Below are 26,899 nucleotides of genomic sequence, written 5' to 3' on the forward strand. Positions count from 1 at the left end.
TCTGGATTGTACTGGAACAGCTGAAGCTGCCGTTCGAGCACGCATGCGTGCAGCCTGGAATAAATGGCATCTCTATATTGATGCGGCGTGACATCCCACTACCACTACGGTCAAGACTTTATAAATCTGTGATACGTCCGGTGTTGTTATATGGTGCAGAAACATGGCCAATAACAACCAAACTGGAACAAAACATCAAAGAACCTCTACCGAAATCTTGCGTCGTGCTGGTTTAGATGATATAAAGGATGAATGCCGGCCACACCGTCTGAGGTGGTTTGGTCATGTTAAACGAAGTGGAAACAGTGCCATAACTTCTCTTGCAGATGTTGAAGTACCTGGTACACGTCCCAAAGGCCGTCCAAAGAAGTCCTGGTCGCAAACAATTGAGCAAGACATGAAAGCTCTAAATTTAAATGAAATAGATACAGCTGATCGTCTAATTTGGCGCAAAAAGTTGATGGCAAAGAAAACAACGTCCTACCTCAGGGAACCGGGTCTCTGGACGCTAAACGAAGATTGATTGACTGCATAAAATATCTTCTCCATACAACATATATATATATATATATATATATATATATATATATATATATATATATATATATACAACATAGAAATATATATATATTTATATATATATACAACATAAAAAATATGTACATATATATATATATATATATATAACAAAAAAAAGATATATTTTATATATTTATAGTCAGAATTTCCGACTGTCGGCCAGTACATAAAGTACACCATCTCTCATCAAGACCAAAGGTTCATTTCCGTATACACCCAACTCGTTCTAGGCTGGACGACCTACTAGGAACTCATCAGTAGCCCGAGTTCATACACCAACTTGTTGCAAATTATCTAAGTAGACAATATTGCAAACTAAGGTGTTTTTTTAAAGTAATTCACAGTAATTTTTGGTCGATAGAGACGTATTGTTACTCTGCTGAATAAAAAATATATATTGCAACATGCTTCAATCGGAGGAGAGCGCTGATGAGAAGCAATTATAATTGGCGCTATATAAATAGAAAATTTGATTTGATTTGATATATATATATATTGATCTTTTCGTTCATCGTAGTGAGAGATGGTGTATATATATATATATATATATATATATATTATATCTAATATATATTTATATATTATATCTATATATATATAGGGTATACTTTATATATATATTTATTTATTTATATATATATATATATATCAATTTATTTAAATTTATTATAAAATTTTTAATTATTTAAGACTGCATTTTTCATATGTACATTTAATTAAAAGCTTTTTTCGGTAACCTTTACTATCATCAGTGTAATAGAGTTTGTCATGTTGTTATATGTAGTTCATCTGGTATTTATAGTAATTTTAAAAAAGTACACGTTAAAAACAAAGAATTATCATTAAATGAATTGTTGGAGCGTCTGAAATTAGAAAATGCTGTTCCTTCAGGATTTTGTTACCAGATTGTTAACGAAGATTTGGTGATTTATCGAATAGGCATAAAAAAGATTGCCCTTATATTTTATCATCCATCACGCTCAACCAAACAACAACACACGTTTAGACGACATTTTTCCTGAGATTGGGGGTTGCCGTTTGGGTACCTATGATGAAACCGAAATACCCCTCGACGCCATTCACATCTGTCACTCGCCTCAGTATCACGCAACTCCGCTTTCACTCTGCCCTTCTCCACCTGCTCTCTCCATCCCAATCGCGGACGACACCTTCCTATCACTCCATCAACCTCGAACTCCAACGCTCACCTAATCCCAACCCTTTCATCCCTTCTCAACACATGTCCATACCACCGTAATCTCGGATATCCTTATCGATGTCACAATGTCCTTATTCAGTTCCATCATCGACATCGGCTCTGTACTACTCCTCCTATCCTTCGCTTTAACCCCACACATCATCCTCACCATAGCTCTTTCAGCCCTCTGCAGTACACTTTCCTCTTTTCTCCTCAACACCCAAGTTTCACCACCATATACCATCGCTGCTCTCACACATGCTTTATATACCCTCCATTTCATCTTCACTGACCATTTCTTTCCACACAATAGGTTACCCCACCCAGTTCCGTAAATTTCATCCATCCCACTCGAACTTTAGCCGTAACAGCGCTCAAACATCGTGCAAACGAATGAAAAAACAAAATTTGTTTATTCTTAAAATTTTTGAAAATTAAAAATTTATTTTTACGGACGGTTTTTTGAATAACACACCTGAATAACGCAAACTCCACAAACTGCAAAATCCGCCTAGTTTAGAGAATTTTTTTATCCGAAACCGCGGTAATTGAATCAACGCTTTTGTTGTCGTTCTCTTTGAATTCCAGGGTACCTGTTGGGTTTGCAGCTGGGTCAGCCTCTCTAGTTTTTTTTAGTTGTTGGACAGTTTTCTCTGGTTTCTGCATATGGTGATCGAGCTGTGTTAAGTAGATTTTTTGTTTTTGTTTCCATTGTTTGTCACGATCCTTATTAAGAGTCGATTGTAACACCTTCAGCACAGAGCTCTTAGTGCCATCGGCATCGCTCGTTCTTTCGCGTTCCATCGTCAACATCTCCGGCAGAACGTCAATATTGATCGTACAGTCCGTGCTGCATTCTTGAACAAAGATCGTTAATGTGACGCATCTCAACAATATTTAATGATATTTTGATTTTTTATACCGAAAACCGTCCTGAAATTGTCAAATTCAAGTAATAAATTATTTTATTTTAAAATATTTAAATCTTCATAAAGTTTATAAATTGTTTATAAACTCAAGCCTGTTTAAATGAAATATTTAACTAATCTTATATTTTATATCAAAAGTTTTTTCTATTCTTATTTATTCAAATGAATTAGAAAAACTATTTTCTGAAATTTTTAAAGTTTTTTCTGTTTCAAATTAGTTTCTATTTTTCACGCAACTTTTCACACAAGATATACATCTGACAAAACTTAGATAAATCCGTTCATTGGTTTTTGTTTATTTACAATTTTTTTCTTAGATGTAAATTTTGGTTGTTTTTAAAATTTCAATAAAGGATAGGTTTTTCAAAATATTTTAATTCATTTGAATTTGTTCAGGAATGCCTGATCTTACAATACTCAGATGTTTTTTAAGTATTTTAACATAATTTTTATGCCACCTTAACAGGTTTTAATTTTTTCACAGCAATTTATTTTTCAAATCAATTGGATTGGACTTTAATAGTTTTCAACAAATTTTATCCATTTTCAGTTAATTATGTTAATTCAGTTAGTACAATTATTGAAATAACCATAATGCTGTTAAATATTGTAACTAATTAAACACCCTTTAATTCATTTTTTTTTAATTTAATCAGTTTTGTATGACACCTAATTCGATAAATATTTCGACACGTTATATTATTTTTTCAATATTCCAAGTTATTTTTAAAAAATATCATCGATAGATTTTTCACATTTACTTTATTTTTGATGGACTTATCAAACCCACAAACTTTCAAATTTTCAATGATACAATTTTTATTAAAGGAAATTGTTTGATGTTAATATACGAGCAACAACATTTAGTATAAACCCACAAACTTTCAAATTTTCAATGATACAATTTTTATTAAAGGAAATTGTTTGATGTTAATATACGAGCAACAACATTTAGTATAAAGGATATGTTTTTCTTTGCAAACCAGCGTTTTAAAAGTATATCGCCAAAAGTTCATCGTCAGACTTTACTTTGGTTAAAGGTTTACATTTGACAAATTTATTTAATTCTAGAAGTTTAAAATATATTAAAATAATTTTTAATTATAAGATGTTAACAATAATGAAAATATACGTTAACGTCAATGTTTTAATTGAAATGTTTTCACAATGTGTCCATATTAAAATATCTGATTTGAATGAAAAATGTAAAGAAAGTGAAAAAAGTTATTATTACAACAATTTTATTTTAATGCTGGATATTGTTTCACAGCAGGTATTTTGAATTAGTTCAAATATAAAAAATATTTGCTAGTTTTTTTTTCACAGTTGATAATTCAAAAACTTGAGCCAAATAAAAATGTGTTTGATAAACTTAATCAAAGTTTACTTGGTTTATTGTCATCTATGAATTCTCTTCTTCTTGAAAACATGCCAAATCGATCTAAAAGATTTTTAAAATACATGAAAAAGAGTTACTGCATAATAAAATTCATTGTTGCTGAAAAGAAATTACCTTTAAAAAAAGACGACCATCCTTCAATTATTGAAAAATGTGGTACTCAATTTATTTTATTACTACTAACTACTAAATTTTTTACTTTTGCCTATTCAAAAAATTTATATTTTTAATATCAATTACTTTGAATTAGTAATTTATAAAGTAAAAGTTTTTTTTCATTTATATCTATTTGGTACTTTTAATCATAAATAATTTGTAGGTTTAATAGACTTGTTAATAGCGAATGATATTGTTTTCTTATTGCAAATGGTGTTTTAATCTACGCAGATCAATACAAATTCCAACTCGTAAACAAACAGATAAATGATGATTTCAGTGTGCTCGCTCCGCAGTTTCAGCTGTTAAATAGTTATGTTAAGGTAAGCAGAGGTGAATGTAATTTGACAATTTTTATTCAATTCAAGTGAACTATTTAATATTTTCAGTTTATTAATTCTCGTTAATACTTTGCAATATTTTGTAAAACCTCATAACTTCAACATTTCATTCTTACAATTGATGGAGTTGTCATATGGTGTGACATCTTACCAACGATTATAAAGAGCGAATACTATTCATTTTCACATTTTGTTAGCAATTAATTACCATATATGAATTTTCTACTTGAAAAAAATCGACGGAATCGACTGTTGTTCAGTTAATCGGTTGTTCAGAACAGATTATCAAGACAAATTTTAATTGAAAACTTCGGTCGCCTAACGGGAGGATACCGACGATAACCGCACTGAAAATTGTAGAGGTGAAATTCTATGGGAATTTGATGCGCATGGCAGCTCCAAAATTTTTTAAACCAAATTGAATACTTTTTTTGCTTTCAATCCTGGGTTATTTCAAAGTTGGGCGACTTTGTAGACAATGTGGATATAATAGATGATACATATATATATATATAGCTGTATCAACTTTTTTCAGCTGTTGTAACTTTCCTTTTTTAGTCAAATTTTGCCCTGCAAGGCTTTCTCCAATTATAACTTTTAAATATATTTTTGCTAAAATCATTTCAAATTACAAACTTTTTTTAATCTGTAAATCAAATTTTGCCTAATGCAGAGTTGAAAATAAAAGTTATGAATATGGAAAGTAAAAGTTATGAATGTGGAAAGTATTAGTTACATTAAATGGAAGTATAATTAATAAATAAACCTTTTCTTCTAATTTCTCTTTGTAGTTTATTTGCAAAAATGCCCATAGTCAAAGTTTTCGAACAAGCTAGTTTCTTATAACTTCGTTTCTAAATTTTTATGGCTTAGTTATTGTAACTTTGTATCATCAGAAACCACCTAAAAATTTCCATAACATTTTTATACTAATTGGTAAAATACATTTTAAAACAATATTTTAACAAAATATTTAAAGGTATTGAATTTGAAAGTTGATAATGATGTGAAAATAGTGTGTTTATCATTAATAAATGTTCTCTGTCAACATTCTAACTTTTTGGAAATTTGTTGTAGTTCTCAAGAAGATAGTTTTGTGGAGAATTTTATTAAAAATTCTGTCATTCACATGTAAGTCGCTAATATCTATTATATTTAATAAATTACCTTTTTAACAAATCATTGTGAGGGTAGTACGATATATTGTATTATATTGTATTGTATTATATTATACTATATTATATTATGTTATGTTATGTTATGTTATGTTATGTTATGTTATGTTATGTTATGTTATGTTATGTTATGTTATGTTATGTTATGTTATGTTATGTTATGTTATGTTATGTTATGTTATGTTATGTTATGTTATGTTATAAAATGTTATGTTATGTTATAAAATGTTAAAATATCAATTAAAATGTATTATATTAAATATATATTTATCAAAATGTCAATTAAAATGTTATCGATGATCGTTCGGTAAAAAATTTGCAATCCTTTAATTTCGCGTTTCATTTGCCCATTTATCCCTGTTTTAACTTAATTAGTCAAATAATTTTTTAAAGTTTATGGGATTTAATGAAAAGTGGTCAAAACAACCAAAATGGTTTAATAACATCATTGCTAACATATTTATTAACCACCACATTTGGACCAACTGTATTTTGGGGTGTTGTTGAACGTGATTTCTCACACAAAGATTGGAGCGTAAGATTTAATGCAGGTAAATAGTCATTTTAAATTTTCAATTTACGTTTATGAAATAGTTTATCAAACAACAATAACATAATTTTGATGTCTACGAGATGCATGTTATCTTAATGTGCTTTGCTGAATACAAATATTGTGTCCGTTTCTTTCGGTATTGCAAAACGGAAAATTTATTGTATTATATATTCAGTTGGCAAGCAAATATTGAGTCTAAATTAAACTAATACTTAAAAAAAATAAATTATTTGCAACTAGTTAAAATATATATACTCTTTAATTCGTTATGCGATTTTTTAAAAAAACAATATGGATATGTCATTATAACTAGCAAAGTTTTTTTCTGTGATTGAAATTGAAAATAATTACATAAGACCAGTTACTGATTGCAATAACATTGTTTTTTCGAAATATTTTAATAGAAACAAATAGATCAAAGCAACGCTTTAAATTTTTGTGTACCAGATATGGAAATCTGTGATGTGGAAATCTGGTAAAATATTAAAGAAAATAATTTTCAAAATTAGTTTATTTTAAATTTTAAAGTGAAGAATAAGATAATAACATTGAATAAAACGATTAACTGTAGACAAATGAAACACGTACTCGATTACATATCATTGTGTTTTATGCTTAATTTGATTAATTGGCATAAATGCAAAAGAGAAATGAATAAACGACGAATGTAAAATCACTGAAAAGTGGCGAAACCGCAATGCATGAAAGTATTACAGAAATAACTTTAAAAAACCTGTTTCATTAGTGCATTGGATGGTCAGTGCTAAATGGTTTAGAAAGATTGGCTGAATTATAATCTTAATTTAATAAAATAACAATGATCTTTTCAGCGACGTGGTGGCCTCCCATTAAAAAATTGGTAGATGTTCGTGCTGCTCTTTCCAAAATTAAATTAAATAAAACACCAGGTCCAAAAATTAATTGCTCCGATAAGTTTGGAATTGAAAAAAATGACAAAAACTTAGAATGACATTGTGGAGAAATTTTCGAAGTTCTTTCCGAGTCAATATTTATCGCTTTTCCTAAAAAACTAAAAAAATCAAATGCAAACTACGTTGAACAATCAGTCTATCAAAATTTTGTGATAGTTTTTGAGATGAGAGCTTAAAGCAAAACCATGACCAAGATTTTAAATATGGTTTTGTCGTGGTTCGGGGCAAAAGAATCTAATGTGAATGAGAAAAAAAAGTTAAAAGTCTTTTGCACTTGCTTCAGATTTTTCAACGACAAACATGCATCATACACACTGCATATGATTGTATTCCAACCCAATCACTGCACTGCAACTTCAAGATCAAGTCCATTTAATCATTGAGTCATGGTTAGTGAATGAGCAATCGAAACTACGCTTCTTTGATTGGATTTGATTTGATTGTGTGAGCATGATTGGATGTCGATGAAGAAAATATTTGATAATTTTAAACAATTTTTATTGGAATCATAGTGCAACAGTGTGGAAATTGGGAGCAAAATTTGACTCAAATAACGAAAGGTGTATAAGTTTTTTCCAGATATTTTCAAATTTATACAGTTTCTATAGCGAGAATCTGTTTGGAATAACTATTGGATGCGTAAATATAAAAATGTTAAGTATGCGTAGCTTGCTGTCAGTAAAAAAACATTCTAATCTGTTACATGGTTATAAACGGCATTCAAATAAAAAAAATAAAAATTAAATTAAAAGCTTTTGGTATCTAAGTTTATCTAGGTTGTAAATGTGACTTAGAAAAAGATGAATAGCTATGGCGAAAAACACATATCCTAAACTGAATAACATCCTCAACAATAGGAAAATACGAATACCTACAAAATTAAAATTTTTTAAATGTTATCTTTTTTGGTGTTAATTAGTAAGTAAATGAGTAAATGAATGGTTTTTGAGAAAAATGATAAAAGTTAGTTGTACGTGTCATACTTCTAATGTGGATGTATTAACACAGTTTGGCGTTGGAAAGATACTTTAAATAATCAGACACTTAAATTTTTTTGTAAAATCATTAAGAAAAAAGGAATGGAAAATTTAATAATAATAATTACTGGAAGTATTGACAAAACAAAAGAATGCGGTTGACAACGTCTCACATTTGTATACTTTGACACTTAACAAATGTTACCACACTTCAACTGCTAAACAAGAGATACCACATTTTGGTATTTAATGAGGTCGATTGTCGCCAGTTCTGAAAAGATATGGCGCAAAAGAAAAAAAAGGCTTAATTAAAAACTATTCTCAAACCTTGGAATTATTTCCAATAGTAACTCAAATATACTCAGATTCTATTTAATTATAAATAGAAGAATTTTACGCCTGTGCAGATTTTTTAAATTATATGAATTATTTGGGTATCAATCAGAAAATTGTGTTAAAATTTGACATACTGAAAATTTTTTCTTATATGGAATTAGCACGTCTTTTTATTTAAATCAGCAAAAACACTGAGATCAGTGAAAACAATGTTAGATCTGTTGTAATTTTCGTTTAAGTTTATTTTCAGCAACAAAATTAATCATAAAAAACATTATTTTAATCATTTTCATTTTTTTTATTTTATGACGTCTTGATATCAAATTTTTTAAATATTTAAAAAAGACAGCATTCAAAGTTAGACGTATGTATGACTTTATACAACATTGTTATTTAAAATGTGAAATACTCATAGTTATTTTAATTGTCATGTTTGTTTTATACTATAAAGTTGAAAAAGTATGCATTTTAGCAAGTCTGTTGACGAGTTCCCAGATTGATGCAAATCATCAAGTAATAATTTGCTATGCGCATGCTTTTTGTCATATGATTGCTTCTTTGGAGGATCTGAATTCTGCTGCTGCTGCTAAAACAGCTCTTTTGCTTGAAACAGTTAACAACGAATCTCTTCAGGTGATTTGTTTTTTGGTCTTATAAATTAATGTTTTATTGCTTTCATTTATTGTTATAAAAATTAGCCATTATCAGATTATCATTAACTAGGTTTTATTAATCTTTTTTCTAATCCTTTTAATACTGGCAAATGACCGTTAAGAAAAATAAAATAAAAATCAATGCAACACTTAAATGTTTTGCTTTGAATTTTATTTAGAATATTTATTTATTTTATTTAGAATAGGTAAAATTATTTATTAATAACACTACAAATCAATCTTCGTTTAGCGTCCAGAGACCCAGTTCCCCGAGGTAGGACGTTAATAACACTACCCTACAAAAAAATAGTTTTACGGAAATCCAAGGTTTATTTATTAGCTTCTTATAGTCAATGCGCACATGCTGAATCCAACAAAAACCATGCGGTTTGTGTGGTTTTAGTAGTTTAGCTCAAATTTTCATTTATAACGAAATGTTTATTTTTTACTGTATTATGCAAAATTTTGTTTTTGTTATAATGTATATTTACAATTATTTTATAGGTATTATTTATAATGTTTGTATTAGTACAGTAATGCAATATTGATATTATTGTTGCTTTTTGGACATATTTTGTATCTTTTTAGGTATTTTAGCAAAGTACGGTTCATTACCCTACCAAAAAAATTTTTAGTCTTAACTAATTTCCGATAATTTGAGACTACTGAGTTCAAAAATAATTTCTCTAAAAATTGGGTCAATTTTTTACGCATACTGGATTTCAAATAATAAATCATTGATGTGTAAAACAACCGATAAATGTAGCATTTTCGCAACATTTATCGGCTGAATTTTTTCAATAATTCTCATCATAAAATATTTCTATGAGAATAAAATTATTGCACAAAACGACATATTGATTACATTTAACAAGGGTTGATAAATTTATATAGATATATAAAAATGGATAGTTTGATGAATCACATGTAGGGTAGGGTGGGGCAAGAAGCCATAGTTAAGCCTTTGATGAGTGACTACATCTAAAAAATGGAATATTTCTACAATTAGTAATTATTTTACTAGATTGATATGTCCTTTATCTAATTTTACAAATTAAATTGTTCAAACATAGGTTTCCTATGTTTTATAACACAAACCGTAGACCTCTATAAAATGGGCTTTTTGCCCCATAAAAGGGCTGTGTAGAAAAACTATTAAAATAAGCCTTAAAAATAGTTTCAAATCCGAAAATGTAAAAAAATTTAACAGTTTTATTGTACATAAAATAAAAATTAGATAAAAAGAAAATAAAAATTTTATTTTTATTGTTAATTATTGATACAAATAAAAGTTCTACGACGGTCTTCTTCCAGCCATATACAGGAATTAAGATGCCAAATGTTACATTTTTGGAATTTTATTCATTGAAATCCTGTGAAATCATTACAAAAAATTTGTGAACATGTCCCCACAAGGAGTCAAATCTTTAGATCGCTTGACAACCGACTAAGCTTTATAGTTCCCGGAGATGTTGTCATGGCTTTTTGCTGTCTTCTTAAAGTTCTTGCAGGAACTCCATATTCTCTGATAACTTTACTAAGTAACTGGCCATTGGTTAGAGCATCCAATGCTTTTTTCAAACTTTCACCATCGCCATCATAAGTCGAGCACCTTGTAGATTTTTTTACATAATTTCTGACCATTTTATACCTTAAAAATTAAAATACATGAAATTAATTTACACATAAAACATAAATTTCAATACATTTTAACAATTATATACAAGAATAGCTGCCTACATACAAATTTCTGAAATTTGTTAAATAGTTCAATAAATGTAAATTGGGCCTCTTGCCTCAAGTTACAGAGGCGTTTTACCCCCATAGACAATGTTAAGAATAAATTTAATTTAAAAATACAAAAAATTGGTCCAACCGATTAGAAGTTACTTTTGTATATGTGAAAATGATTTTTCTTCATAAAAAACCTCTTTTCTTCACAAATAACGATCTTATCAAGAAATTAATTAAAAACCCGAACACAAAATTTATAACACGACCAATTTTTTACTAGCAAATTATATAAAACTCAGAAACAGAAAAAACAAATGGAGAAACGGCGTGGTTTTATATTCAAAATAATAAGGGTACGTTCTAATTTTTAAAAATTAATTGAACGACTTTCGGTCTTAAACAACATTCGTGCAAACTGGATTTAGGCTTTTTACCCCATGCGGCGTTTTGCCCCACGTTACCCTACTTTTTAGGGCGAAAGCTTAACCCTAGCTGTACAGCATCAGGGATACCTCTTTTTAGAATCCCCCAATAACTCCCTATCATCACTGAATTCCATCTTCCCTGATAACTTTTTTCTTTATTAAATTAGTTTAGATAACCTAGACCTTTTTCCGAAAATTTTTTTGGATGGTGAACAAAATACCAAAGAAATACAAAATATGTCAAAGCAATAATAAGAATTAAATTGTTGACAGTTGTTAAATGATGGTTTTCCTAGCAATAAATAATGGTATAAAGTAATAATTATGAAAATATTTCATTATTGTAATAATAAAAACATATCAAACAATTGTAATTATCCGTTTAAAAAAACAATGACAATAGTACACGATTATACTAAATTTTGCCTTATACAGTAAAAAATAAACATTTTGTTATAAAATGAAAATTTTGAGCTAAACTACCAAAACCAATATGATTTTCGAATTCAGCGAGTGCGAATAGACCATGATCACCTAAAAAACCTTAGACCTATTTTTTATGTTGACCAGTGTAATCAATTTCGCTCGTCGTTTATTCATTAAGTATATGAGAACACTCGTTGTTTATACCATGGGTAATTAAATTTTTTAGTGATGGATCAAATGTGTTTTAAAAGCTTATTGTTGAAACTTCAAAGGTTTTAATTAAAAGTTTGAAATTATTGTAATCTTTGTTGGGATTAGATTGAAGATTGTGAGAGTATTTTTAATTTTGTTCTTTTTATATTTGGCCTAAGTTTGTTTTGGCATATTTTTAATTCAAACGGTTCGATTGTGTTTTCGTGTCTGTTCGTGTCAGAACGAAACGACTTGAAAATGTTGAAACTGGGCAACAAACTTCATAACCCGTCAAAACTTTTGTAATTGCGCATTTTTAGATGTTTTTGTAAAATTAATGTTAGAATTTTGTTGTGACGAATTGTTTATCAATTTAGCCGCAGTTTTTGTTGGTTTGCTTATTGACATTGAGCGGTAAAGCTTGGTAAATTTGTTGACAGTTGTTTACAGTTGCTGAATAATAGGTTTTTTTAGCAAATTTAAAAATTTTTTAACCAACGATTAATTCGATACGAGCTGATCGTTTTTTTGCTGCCTTAACAACTTAGGGGAGCGAATTCAATTATTTGTAGCTCTAATTTCAAATTTTAATGTCTTTGAATTCCTGAAGCAAATATTTTAATTTGATGTATTCTTTAGTCGATTCGCTCCACATATATTCATTGTTTTTAGATTTGAGTCCGTTGCGAAGTTTTACCACCCAGCGACCTTATGCCACCCAGTTCATAAGAGTGTACATGCTTTTTTGCAAATGCTCTTACAGGCCGAGCCAGTCAAATTCTAGCAGCATTGTTAAGCAAGTTGTTTCAATCTAAAATAATGAAATGTTGAAATTCACACCTCTAATGTTAGTCTAGATTGGATGTAACTTATTATTTGCAGCTTTCATTGGTATCGAGTGCATAAATAATCAACAGCATTTTTTTCAGTATACAGAGCTGCAATCTTTAGCGTTAGTGTAGATGCAATCGAAATCCTTATATTTAAAGTGTTCACCCATGCGTATCTGAGTTCTATCAATAGCTGATTTTGTTTGTAGAATGCTTTTTTCAGTCCGGTTGCGCAACACTCATTATAATTCCACTAGCTAACCTGGTTGCATCTCTTCCAAAATTTTTATTTTTATTGAGTTAAATTTATTAAAATACATAGAAAATACTTTTTTCTATTTTAATTTTAGTCTGATTTTTTTACTGGTTTTTAAAAATTATTTATCAGTTTTATAGTTGATGAAGTCTAAATGTTTAAGTTGTGTCTTCTTGTTTTTTAATATTCTAATAAATTTATTTGAGTTGATTTCATTATTGGAAGTTGGAGATTTAATTATTTCATAGTAAAATTATTTTGCAAATTATTTATACTACTTTTTGAAATTCGATTTGTAATTCGTGAAAGTTGTTGAAATTTGCAAGTTTTTTGATATTGGAAATAAGGGTTTGCTTCAGCCAAAACTTGCTTTGGTTTTTGGTATTTTTCTACCTGGAAGTGGTGTTTCTGTTGTTTTCAAAACTGTTGTTGAATTTTAAGAAAAAGATACGAGACTGTCGAGATTGATGAAGAAAAGGCTGGTTGCAGAGGCATGCAGAGTCGTCATTTGTGTCGTTATTTTTTGTTTTAAAATTTTTATCGTTTTAAAAATTTTGCATGAATGCTGAAGTATTTTAATAACTTTTTTCCCCTTGCAAAAGTGCACTAAGATATTTTATAGACTTTTGACTGAATGTTTGTTGCTTCTGGTGTCGCATGGATGTTTGAGCATAGTAATTTTCTTGATGATCATATTTTTCAACTACTTGTATTTTCACTAATCTTCTCTTGTTTTATCTAGAATTTTTTATCTAGAATTGATTAATGTAACTCACTCGATTTCAGGCCTCCTGAGTTTGCTTTTTTCTATTCTTTTAAGCTTTCAACTTTGCCCACTTTGATTCACGTCTCCTTTGTTTACTTAAATTTCTTAATTATCTTCTAAATATAGACTTGTTTTAAAGCAAAGCATTTTGATGTTCAAATCTCATTCTAATAATTTTTCGAAATATTATTTTGATATTTTATGTAAGCCTAAGCGATTTGATCTTGGACTTTTTTTGTATTTTACTATACCTTTTGAGTATTAATACATTAAACACTCGTATGCTGGTCTATTTTTAGAGAATTCTTCAACTATTACTCTTACTTTCTAAATCATAGTCCTGGCATGACATAAAACTGCATCCACGCTGCTTTGCGTGCTTTTGAGCAAAAGGCTAGGCCCACCGCTTATAACTGGTGGTTGTCGTCAGGATGGGTGTCCGGATGTAAAAACTTTTCCCCAAATTATTCTTATGCCATCACAAAGAAAAACAACGGCCCCTAGTCCCCAGCAGGCTTTAAGTGGTCAAGGGCTGCTAAGAATCCCTGGGAAGCATGCAATAGCGGAGGGATGTTGCAGAAAAATTCAGAATGGCCCCTCTATGGTACTTGGACTTGGAACGCTTAATGTTGGATCACTGACTGGCCGCAGCATGGAAATCACAAAAATGCTTGAGCGTAGGATTGACATCTGCTGCCTTCAGAAGACCCAATGGAAATCGAATGGTGTCTGTCATATAAATTCAGACAAAGAAAAATATAAACTATTTTGGAATGGTCAAAAGACGGCCAAAAATGGTGTTGCAATTTTTGTCAAAGAACCGCTAGCCCAAGAAGTACTGGATATTAAAAGGATTAACTCACGTCTCATGTGGATCAAGCTTCGTTTAGAAAAGCAAATAATGACTATTTTTTCTGGCAGAGATGAAAAATGACTTCTGTGCTGCGTTCTCTGACACCATCTCAACAATACCAAAATCTGAAACAATCCTGATTGGAGGCGATCTCAATGGCCACGTTGGATAGAAAACAGATGGTTTTGACAACGTGCTTGGCGGTTTTGGCTATGGAGAACGGAATGAAGATGGCAACCGCATCCTTGAGTTTGCTGAAAGTCACTGGATTTGTTTACTGAGCACATATTTTAGAAAGAGGTTGGATCATCTCATAAAATACAAAAGTGGACCATCAGCCACGCAAATCGATTTTTTCGCTGTCAAGCAACAGCACTGAAGGCTATTCAAGAATGTCAAAGTTATACCTGGCGAATCATGTGTTGCCCAACATAGACTTCTTGTGGCAGACCTGGTTGTCGAACTGTCAAAACATAAGTCTAATCAAATGCCTTGGAGAATCAAAACGAGGAAACTGAAAAGCAATATTCATCGAGAAAAATTTCAACAGATTGTCGCAACACAGTTAGACCACTAATCGCAATCCAGTACAGATTGGAGTACATACAAAACCGTTTTGATAAACGCTGCAACTACAGTTTGTGGAAAAACTGGTACAAAACGCCAGCATGAACGGGACATGTGGTGGTGAAATGACAGTGTACAAAATGCAATAGCTGAAAAGAAAGCAATGACAAAAATCAAAGTCTGTTGATGACCACAAAATTTTCCGTGAGAAGAACAACTGTGCAAGACGTCAAGTCGCACTGCAGAGAGTGGCTCACTAAAAGCAAAGGTGAACAAATGAAATCTCTGTATCGTATAGCAAAACAAGCAAAGCGTACGAAAAAAGACATAGTTGGTGGCTCATTTATCAAAAACGACAAAAAAGACAAGATGAGATCAAGCTACAGTGGAAAGAATATTTCAATCGTCTGTTAAATGTAACAAATCCTATCAATGTCAACTTTGACGCTCCACCCATTGAAGATCCGATTCCAGACATCACTGTAAAGGAGCTTACAGAAGCTCTGAAAGCTATGAAGGATGGAAAAGCAGCAGGGCCCTCTAGACTCCCAAATGACATTATCAAAGCATCTGGTACTGCATGTATCCAAACGTTACTATAACTTTGTCGTGAAGTGTGGAGAAATTGCTCAATGCCGACTGAATGGAACTATAGCATGACAGTCCCGCTATACAAAGGCAAAGGTGATCCATTGAACTGTTCATCATATTGTGGTATACGTCTTTTAGAACACTTCCTGAAAATTGTCGAGAAAATCATTGAGAGAAGAATAACGTCGTGCATCACAATCAGAACATCTCATAACATACAAAAGTGGACCATCAGCTACGCAAATTGATTTTTTTGGTGTCAAGTTAGACCTTGAAAAAGCATTTGATCAAGCAGAATGCAGCACGGATGTTTGAAGATTGGAACACCAGACTGGCCGATCTTGGATCTAAAGTCAACATCAGCAAAACCAAAGCAATGAACACTGGTGAACCCATTCAATCCACAGCTACTGGACGATGGCCCTGTTCAGTTTGTAAAGCTGGGGTAGGTAAAATTTCAATCAAATGTCAGTAGTGTAACCAGTGGTGTCACAAACTTTGTTTAAAAATAGTTGGTAATTTATCTAAAATGTCCAACTTTGTTTGTCCTGCTTGCATCAATCCACAACAACAAATTCAAAATAACAATGTTTTTGAAGCCATTAAGGTAGAGAAAGTCACATCGTTCCAATATCTAGTAAATGTTCTGGATTGTACTGGAACAGCTGAAGCTGCCGTTCGAGCAAGCATACGTGAAGCCTGGAATAAATGGCATCTCCTTGCCTCTATATTGATGTGGCGTGACATCCCACTACCACTACGATCAAGACTTTATAAATCTCTGATACGTCCGGTGTTGTTATATGGTACAGAAACATGGCCAATGACAACCAAACTGGAACAACAACTTCACCGAACCGATATGAAATTGCTTCGATGGATGCAACGAATTAGTCTGAAGGACCACATCAAATCTACCAAAATCCTGCGTCGTGCTGGTCTTGATGATATAAGAGACGAATGCCGGCAACACCGTCTGAGGTGGTTTGGTCATGTCAAACAAAGTGGAAACAGTGCCATAACTTCTCTTGCAGATGTTGAAGTAGCTGGAAAAGAAAACAACGTCCTATCTCGGGAGAACTGGGTCTCCGGACGCTAAACGTTGATTGATTGATTGATTGCTCTCTAAATCACTTTCATCATCTCAGACTGGTTTAATATCATTTCGTGTTGAAAAAGTTTTTTAATAATTGGCTATTAAATTGTCTTATGATATTTTTAATACTATTTCGTTGCTATTTTTGATTAATTTTAATTTTGCATGTTTATATATGAAAAAAAAATTTCTGCTGACTTCAGTATTTTTGTTGACTTTTTAAATATGAGTGATGGTGATTCTACTTCGTTCCTAGCTTTTCGTACTTTGTGTGTTTTTCTTTAATTATCTGTCTTATAAATTGATAAATTATATTTATTTCAGCTTTAACATTCGGTCATTAACAAATTCATTAACTTTTATTGCAATTAAGTTTTTGTTCAAACTTCATAATTTAATTAAAAAACTCACTTAATTTCTAAGTTTCAATTTGTTCCTAACTTCTGCTTCTCCGACATGTCTAAAAATAAAACAGCTGAGAATTTTGAAGTTCTGATAGCAAAAATTCTGGACAAATCGAATGATAATTTGTTAAAATGCATAAAATGATATAGTAATGGAAAAATCAAACGAAAACTTAGAAAAAATCTCCAACAAAAATTTGGTAAGAACAGTGGAGGTCTGACCTTAACCTGAAACATATAAATGAGAAATCCAACGATAACCTGCGCAAAACACTGGCTCATTCAAAGAGCCTAATTTAACAAACCGTTTGAAACCACCAAAAGAAGCGTTAAGTAATAGTTTTGAATCTGCGGTTAGAAGTATGTCAAATTCCGTAACTGACTGCATGAAAGAACTGCACTCAGCAATGTCAACACTTGGCGCCAGCGTTTCAGAGTGTCAATAGCATGTGGTCAAACTCAAGGATTTTTCAATGCTGATACTTGGGCCTTGTCGGTCACGAAACGTAATTGTCTGAGGTTTGGAGCTTCAGGGTTATGACAGAGATGTGGTTTCATTTCTATGCGAAAACCACCTCACCGTCAAAAAGGAAATTGTAAAAACTCGCCGTATCTGGAGTTCCAAAATCCACTCTAAACAGTTCGTCAACAGTCATCGTCGTCTGATTACATCGTCAAAGATTCTTCGTTCATCAACCCTAAGAGGCAAGTAGAGCAAGTTTTTTTGATGAGACAGGGGAGGCGTCGAATTAAAGCAGTGGACACCAATTCTAAAAATGACCAGCCCTTTCGTTCAGACAAATTATAAAGGTCTGATTCGTATGGCCTTGGCAAATGTGCGTAGTATCTAGAAGAAACAAAACGATCTCAGTTTATTTTTATCAGTTAACGACCCAGATGTATTTTCTGTTATGAAACATGGCTCTCCTCCAATTTTGTCGATTAACATTTTTACCAATCTACCATCGTCATCTACCCATTAATTATAACCGTCAAACTAATTTTTTATTACACCCACAATATTATTTGTTACATGTTTAAAATTTACTCTTGTACATAAATAATTATGTCAAATTCTATTGTAATCTTACAGTTATTAAGTATTTATCTTTAATATTGTTATGTTGCCTCATTCATTATTTGCATTATTATGCGATGATTTCTGTTTGTTAATATCTTGCATTTTAGATTTAATTCATTGACGTGCGTTTATTCTTTTAGAAGTTGTGTTTTTTTATCCTGACTAGATAATTGGTATGTTATGGTCCTCTGGTCAGTTTTTCAATAAATAAGTAAATACATTTGAAATTAGAAATTGAGTAATACATAAGTTTTTGCACAAATGACAATTCTTTTATTGACCTCTAAAGCAAATTAACATTAAATGTACAATGAGCAGAAAACCCTAACCCTAACCATCTTGATCCAAAGCAATACTTTTTGAGGACTGACGATTGGTTCATTCTGAATGTTTTTTTTTTATAAATTTTAAATATTTCACTAATTGGCCACACTTTTTTTTATAATGTTTCACTTTTTTTCGATTGTCCCATAAACACATAAAACAAGGAAACTGTGCATCCACTTTGTAGTCTTAGGAGCAGGGATAAAATTTTTAGGTTTCCACATGACATCCAGCAATATTTGTTATATTTTATTTTTGGTAAAATGCTTTTTATAGATTCATATAGTATCATATTTATGCAGATTACATAATGAACATTTGTTTTTTGTATTGTTAATTTATCATGGCAAATTCAAAGCAGTTTGTTTTAGATGAAAATGTAAATATCGAATAGTTTTTTATTTTGTGCAAAAAGTAAACGCGACTGATATCGGTTTTGCTTAATTTTTCTTTTTCTCTAATTATTTTTTGTTTCAATTACTCCCAAATTATTTGAGACAAAATAAATTTTATTTAAATACATGGAATTTTTTAAAATAATTATTTTACTTCAGTGTATACGCTTTTGTCTGGAGAGGCATTTTGATTTTGTCATTAAAGACAGAACATTGATATTAGATCTTCTGTTTAAATTGTCTTCTGTACTTCCGTCAACTAAAGCGAACAAATATATTTTATCATGGGATTTCTTTTTTGACAGACTTGATGTTCTTTGCATCGAAGGCCAAATTAATTTAGAAGCAATGGGAGAAATCAATCACATTCAAGGTATAATAGGCATATTTTTTTTTATTTTATGAGTATACAAAATAATATATAAAATATGTTTTTATGACAGATATTTTTTTTTTAATTTAGTTAGTATTTTATATTCAATTGATTTAATAAATAAAATAATTTGAATATCTTTATATTTGGTGGAAGATGTTTGGGTCAAAAAATTTTTATATCTGGAATTGTCCAATTTCTAGCAACAACAGTTATAAACAGTCGGCCTAGCGTTTTTACTGGAAGCACACAAGGCGGCGCGGTTGCAGTTTATGTCGTGCCAAGAGAGCACTATTGTAAGCAATGTCATGGTTTTGGTTAGATGTCAAAGGTCCTTGTTCCAAAAGACTAGAATAGAAGATCATCCGCTGTTGGAGCCGTTATCCTGGGATCCTCCGCCTTTTTCACCGTTGTCTTCTTTCTTCTGTTTGTTCGCGGCATGTTATTCCGCACTATTCAATGCAATCCTAGAAGGTCTCCCTGCCCAGGACTTTCCCCTATCCACCACCTATGAGGACGCGCCTCATAGCCAGTGCACCCCAGAATGAGATATGGCTGACTGGAAGTAAAGGCGAACAAATTTGGTCACTCTACCGAATTGCAAATCAGACCAAAAGACTGGAAAAGGATTGGTGCCACATGCATAATGAATAATAAAGGCACCATAACAACTTTGCAGAATAAAGTGAAGGATTACTTCGATCAGTTATTGAATGAAACAAAGCCTATTGTGGGGAACTTTGCTGCACTTCTGGTGGAAGAACCGATTTAGGGCATCACAGCTGAAAAGCTTACGGATGCGCTGAAGGCAATAAAGCTGGTAAAGCAGCTGGTCTGTCTGGACTTACAAACGATATCATCAAGGCTTTTGGTGGGGCAGGCTTCAGAGCCCTTTTACACATCTGTCAGGAGATGTGGAGTAAATCGATACTACCAGTGGAATGGAACAGTAGCACAACTGTGCCGATATATAAAAGAAAAGGAGATCCACTGAAATGCTCTTCATATCCTTCTGGAACACCCTCTGAAAGTTATTGAAAAAGTCATTGAGAGAAGTGCGTTTCAATAGGTGTTTACAAGTTCATGGCAGGGAGATCCACCATTGATGCTATCTATATCATTTGTCAACTGCAGGAAATATACTTAGCAAAGCAAAAGCGACTCTTCCATGTCTTTGTGGACTTGGAAAAGGCTTTTGGTAGTGTCTCGTTAGACAATCAGGTGGAGTCTACGTAGAGAGCTTGCTTCTAACTCTAACGTCGGCGTCCATCGGGGATCAATACTCAGTCCCCTGTTTATCATCACTGTGATGGAAGAAATAACCAAACCGATACTCTCAGATAGCATATTGAATGTTATATATACAAGTTCAAAATAGCACTGTTTTTGAAGCCATTAAAATAGAGAAAGTCACATCGTTCCAATATCTAGGGGATGTTCTGGATTGTACTGGAACAGCTGAAGCTGCCGTTCGAGCACGCATACGTGCAGCCTGGAATAAATGGCATCTCCTTGCCTCTATATTGATGTGGCGTGACATCCCACTACCACTACGATCAAGACTTTATAAATCTGTGATACGTCCGGTGTTGTTATATGGTGCAGGAACATGGCCAATGACAACCAAGCTGGAACAACAACTTCAACGAACCGACATGAAAATGCTCCGATGGATGCAACGAATTAGTCTGAAGGACCACATCAAATCTACCGAAATCCTGCGTCGTGCTGGTTTAGATGATATAAAGGACGAATGCCGGCAACACTGTCTGCGGTGGTTTGGTCATGTCAAACGAAGTGGAAACAGTGCCATAACTTCTCTTGCAGATGTTGAAGTACCTGGCACACGCCCCAAAGGCCGTCCAAAGAAGTCCTGGTCGCAAACAATCGAGGAAGACATGAAAGCTCTAAATTTTAATGAAATGGATACAATTGATCGTCTAATTTTGCGCAAAAAGTTGATGGCAAAGAAAAGAACGTCCTACCTCGGGAAACTGTGTCTCTGGACGCAAAACGAAGATTGATTGATTGATTGAATTAGCTATATTGAATTTAAATCACTATGTTTTGAAAAGTATTGAATCTAAGGATTTGGCTATTGGAGTGTTTGTGGACATATCTAAAGCGTTTGATACTGTAAGACATGACTTATTGTTAAAGAAACTTCTTAATGTTGGTATTAGAGGTTCCACTTATGAATGGTTTGTAAGTTACTTAAGTAACAGAACACAATGTTTCAATGGGTGATTCCGTTTCTTCGCTTCGTTCCATCAAATGTGGTGTTCCACAAGGTTCCATCTTGGAACCACTTTTATTTAACATTTTTTTAAATGATCTAACGAATTCATCATCATGCTTAAATCTTGATAAAACGATTTTGTTGAATGGTAAATCCATAATCGAGTTAACTCAAGCGTTAAATGAGGAATTAGTTAGAACTTCTTCGTGGATGAAATTCAATCAATTGAAGATAAATTTATTAAAGACTAAATGTATTTGGCTTGGTCCATCTATTGTTACTAACCTGATAAATTTTGAAATTTTTATTGATGATAACTTAATCCCTAGAGTTCATTCGATAAAATTATTGGGTATAACACTGTCAAGTAATTTGAATTGGAAGGAACATATTCTGGATATTTTAAAGAAAATTTTTAAGGAGCTTGGTGTTATAAATAAACTAAGAAAACTATTTCCACAAAAAATTTTATTAAATTTATATTTTACATTAATTTATCCTTATTTTATTTATTGCATCATCGTTTGGGGTAAAAATACAAAATATATGGCTATCATATACTCAGCGGATACTCATCATCAGCGCGTATATATCATATACTCATAGTATGCTCATAAACACATGTGCACATCGTTTGAAAAGGATAAACAGCCTTTGTGGCGAAGATAGTTGAAGATATGAAGAGCATAATAAAAAGATATAGACAATATATCTTTAATATCTGTGGTTCTGCGTATGTCAGAGCAGCAATAATACAAAAAAAAACTAAAAAAAAGAGATTAAATTGGGTTATTCTATTTTCAAAATGACCAAAGTTTCATTTATATTTTTCTGTTATTAATATATACTATAAATTTATTCAGATCTTCATCACAGTGATTTGTTAGGCGATTATTTTATGGATAAAGTAGCAAGAGCTCGTTATGCCTTGTCAAATATGAATCTCTTTCGTACGTTGAAAGAATGTATTTATTCTAATCTTGAAATCAATTTCAATCGCCAGCCGCCTCAATGTTGTACAAAACATACTACATCATACGTCAACAAAGGTTCATTTCAACTTTTTTAGTTTATAAACTGTTAATTTATAAAAATTAATTTAACTCAAATAATAAAAGTTTTTGTGCATTTTGTGATAATTTTTTACTTACTAATTTAATGTCATTAACGCTTGAGTTTTTTAATTTTTTTTTATCTAATTTTCAGTTTTTTAAATTAAATTATTTAAAAATAAATGGTAAAAAATAAATATCATATTTATATATATTTATATGTTTTATATGTTTGTCCTGGTTGTGACATTAAACTGACCTTCATTGCCTTGTGAGTGATGTTGGATCATCAAAGGCTAGGCCCACCCCTTATAACTGTGGTTGCGTAAGAAAGGACGTCCTGCGTAAAAATTAGTCAATATAAATATTTAGGATGACAGAAGTGACAATGGCCCTCAGTATCCGGCAGAAGAGGTTGCGAAGAATCCCCAGAGACCCAGTCCATGGGGTTGCGGTGCAAGGCTCTGTGGATGGTCTGGCACCCCACTCTATGGTGTGGCGGTGCAAAGCGGAGTTGCTGAGGAGAATGGTTAGACCCGGAGACCCAGTCCATGGGGTTGCGGTGCAAGGCCCTGTGGATGGTCTGGCTACTGGCACCCCACTCTATAGTGTGGTGGTGCAAGGCACTATGGATGGAAGGATTACTTTTAGACCAAGGGGTTAGAGGTTTGGTACCTGGAATGTAAGCACGCTGACAGGAAGGAGCTTTGAAGTGGTGGAGGAGTTGCAGAGGAGAATGGTTGACGTGGCTGCATTACAGGAGATCAGATGGAAGGGTGAGGGTACAAGGTTTGTGGGGGCTGAAGGTGGAAGATATAAGTTGTGGTGGAAGGGGATGATGGTACGGGAGGAGTAGGTGTCATGGTAAGAGAAGAGTTGGTAGAAAACGTGTTGGAAGTGAGGCAGTGGGACATGACGTGAGAGGCTGAGTCTGAGTATAGGAAGGCTAAGTAACTTGCAAAACGGGCAGCGGCATCAGATAGGTTAATGAGGAAAATGGAATTTTATGTGAGTTCGAAGAAAATGTTCAAAGTAGCAAGCAGTCAATGAGGGATAGGAAAGATGTTATAGGGAATGGATATGTTTAGGATGGATCTGGCAAGAGAAGGTGACGATGGAGGAAGTAGAGAAAGCAGTTAGAAAAACGAAACTAGGTAAGGCGACAGGCGTTTCTGGAGTGGCGGCGGAACATATAAAGGCGGATAGGGTTATAGGAATTGGAGTTATGATGAGAATTGCAAACAGTATGTTTGATGATGAAGGTATACCTGAAGATTAGCGACACAGTGTGTTGGTGCCGTTGTATAAGGGCAAAGGAGATGTGAGATATTGTGGGTTATATAGGGGTGTGAAAGTAGAGAAAGTGCTTGAGAGGAGGTTGAGAAATATGATGACCGTTAATTAAATGCAGTGTGGGTTATGCCTGGTAGGGGAACGGTGGATGCGTTGTTCATAGTGAGAATGTTGCAGGAGAATTATAGAAAGAAGAAACGAAGATTGTACATGTGTTTTGTGGATTTAGAAAAGGCTTTTGATCGAGTACCGAGAAAAAGGTCATTGAATGGACGTTGAGGAAGAAAGGAGTGAATGAGACTTGTTAAAGCTGTGATGCAGCTGTATGAAGGGGCGAAGACAAAGGTGAGGGTCGGAGGAGGGATGTCGCACTCTTTTAGTGTTAAGATAGGAGTGCATTAAGGATCAGTGTTATCATAGTTTTTGTTTGCAAATTGTAACAAAACATGTAAAGCCTAAAAAAAAACTTGAAAATTGTGAATAAAATCAACTTCCTACCATATCGAAAATTCTTCGCAATCCAAACGTTGATGCATTTATCTATAAAAGAGATGAGAAAAAACAGATTATATTATACTTTCAACCAACATGATTAATGAAAAAAATCATTAGATTACAAAGCAACCTACTACAATTACAAATATTATTTTGCAAATATCAACCTCAAATTATCTGTCTTCAAGAATCTAAATTACAGCTAAGCAAACAAATAAACTTAAAAAATTTTGTATGTTACGCAAAAGCATCCTGATCAAACCATTCTGTTGGAGTTGAGTATCAGTAGCAAAATAACCTATTCATTTGTAGAAACCAAACACAACTTCACTTTAGTAGCAATTAAAATCACTACCAATAAAACCTACACCATATGTGCTAAGTTGGTAATAAACCATAGAATTGATACAGGGAGTATAAATGCTCAATAACCCTAACCCATACCTCCAAATAGAGGAACTATACTGAGGAAATTTTGGCATACTCGAAAACCTTTTCTAGGCATAAAATTTAGGCATAATCTAAGACGCTAATTCTAGTGAAGGATTTCAATTGTCATTGCCAATTGTGGGGAAGTCAATATACAAATTGTCAAGAAAAAATTATATAAGAAGTAAAAACAAAACAGAAGTCTAATCAACCTCAATGTATATTCAAACCACTACTCCACAATCGACTAGACCACTGTCTCGCCGCCCATTTAGAATGATATAAGGAGGAAGACCGACACCAAGAACAGAGAGAACACGAGGAAAATAACACGTGGAGTACAGCTAATCAGAAAACGGGGCACAATTGACGTAAATGTAATTAATGTGATTTTAATAATAATAATATAAACATTTATGAAGCGCCCATTCGCACAGCTGCTTCAGAGGCGCCCGGAGCCCGTGTTAAAAAGATGAGTCTTTAATCCCTTTTTGAAAAGACTTAACGAGGAACATTCCAGACATACGGAGTAGCGTGACGAAAACCGCAGCCAGCCAGGCGGGATCCGGCAACGGGAATGTTTAGGAAACCTGTTGAGCTGCTGTGGAGTGATCTAGTATGTTAATGTCTGGATATGAGGTCGTATAGATATGTTGGGGATTTTAATAAAAGGGTTTGGAAGGTAAAGACTGCAATTTTGAAGATGATTCGAGCGGAAATTGGAAGCCAATGAAGCATTGGAAAGAGAATGGAAGAACTAAAACGAGGAGGTTTATTAAATATCAGTCTAGCAGTTTTATTTTGGATAGTCTGTAGCTTTCTGACAGATGCACGTGAGGCCCCATACAATAAGGAGTTGCAGTAGTCTAATCTAGAAAGGATCAAACATCCGCAACGGGCAGCAGCAACATCACATGTAATCATATGTCTAATATGGCTTATTGCGCAGAGGTGATAGTTGCAGGATCTGACGATTTCTGATATGTGTTTATAAAAATTTAGATGTCTGTCAAAAGTGACCCCAAGCAACTTGATCGCATCCGCGATAGGCAATGTGGACCCTGCTATGTCCATTTCCTCGAGCTGAAACCTCGACAGTTGCTGAACAATTGGCATTTATCAAACTTTCTTCAACTAAATCTCCAAAAATCTGAGGTAATGTTTCTTGGTACTCCGCAACAGCTTATCAAATGTTACCCCCATCACACGTTTTCTTGGCTGATTCTTCTCTCTCCTCAACCTCTAACTTAAATTTGTAGTCTTAACTTTTGACTTCTCTATCTTTTAATTCTCATGTCTTAGCTTTGATCAAATCTTGTAACTTTTATACAAGTTACAAGTTTTATACAAGTTACAAGATTTGATGTATTTTACAAGACATGAGAATTTTGTAATTCTCATGTCTTAGCTTTGATCAAATCTTGTAACTTTTATACAAGTTACAAGATTTTATACAAGTTACAAGATTTGAGAATTAAAAGATAGAGAAGTCAAAAGTTAAGCCTAAAAATTTCGTCATACTTTTCTTACTGAAGACATCGCTTTTTCTCTGCGCTTTTTATATATATATATATATATAGCTTATGTATGTATGTGTATATATATATATATACATATATATATATATATATATATATATATATATATATATACGTATATATGTATACATATATATATATATATATATATATATATACATATATTGGATTAAATGCAATTATTGATGCAATTATTGATATATATATATATATAATAATATATATATACAATACAATAATATATATATATATATATATATATATATATATATATATATATATATATATATATATATATATATATATATATAT

The 26,899-nt window shown here is 32.3% G+C and overlaps 2 protein-coding genes across 2 annotated transcripts; both read left to right on the forward strand.

Moving 5' to 3' along the window:
• Window positions 1–14,329: 14,329 nt before the first annotated feature.
• On the forward strand, window positions 14,330–14,991 carry HELRODRAFT_182093 (hypothetical protein; the record flags this gene model as incomplete). The annotated part of the gene is made up of 2 exons (XM_009032396.1): window positions 14,330–14,692; window positions 14,857–14,991. 2 exons carry the CDS (start codon window positions 14,330–14,332, stop codon window positions 14,989–14,991), a joined length of 498 nt encoding a protein of 165 aa, XP_009030644.1.
• Window positions 14,992–23,220: 8,229 nt separating this feature from the next.
• On the forward strand, window positions 23,221–24,826 carry HELRODRAFT_182094 (hypothetical protein; the record flags this gene model as incomplete). Its single annotated transcript, XM_009032397.1, has 2 exons — window positions 23,221–23,491; window positions 24,738–24,826. The coding sequence occupies 2 exons, from the start codon at window positions 23,221–23,223 to the stop codon at window positions 24,824–24,826; spliced, it is 360 nt and encodes a 119-aa protein (XP_009030645.1).
• Window positions 24,827–26,899: the final 2,073 nt, after the last annotated feature.

The sequence above is a fragment of the Helobdella robusta genome (assembly GCF_000326865.2).
Source record: "Helobdella robusta unplaced genomic scaffold HELROscaffold_80, whole genome shotgun sequence".
In the NCBI taxonomy this organism is placed as follows: Eukaryota; Metazoa; Annelida; class Clitellata; order Rhynchobdellida; family Glossiphoniidae; genus Helobdella; species Helobdella robusta.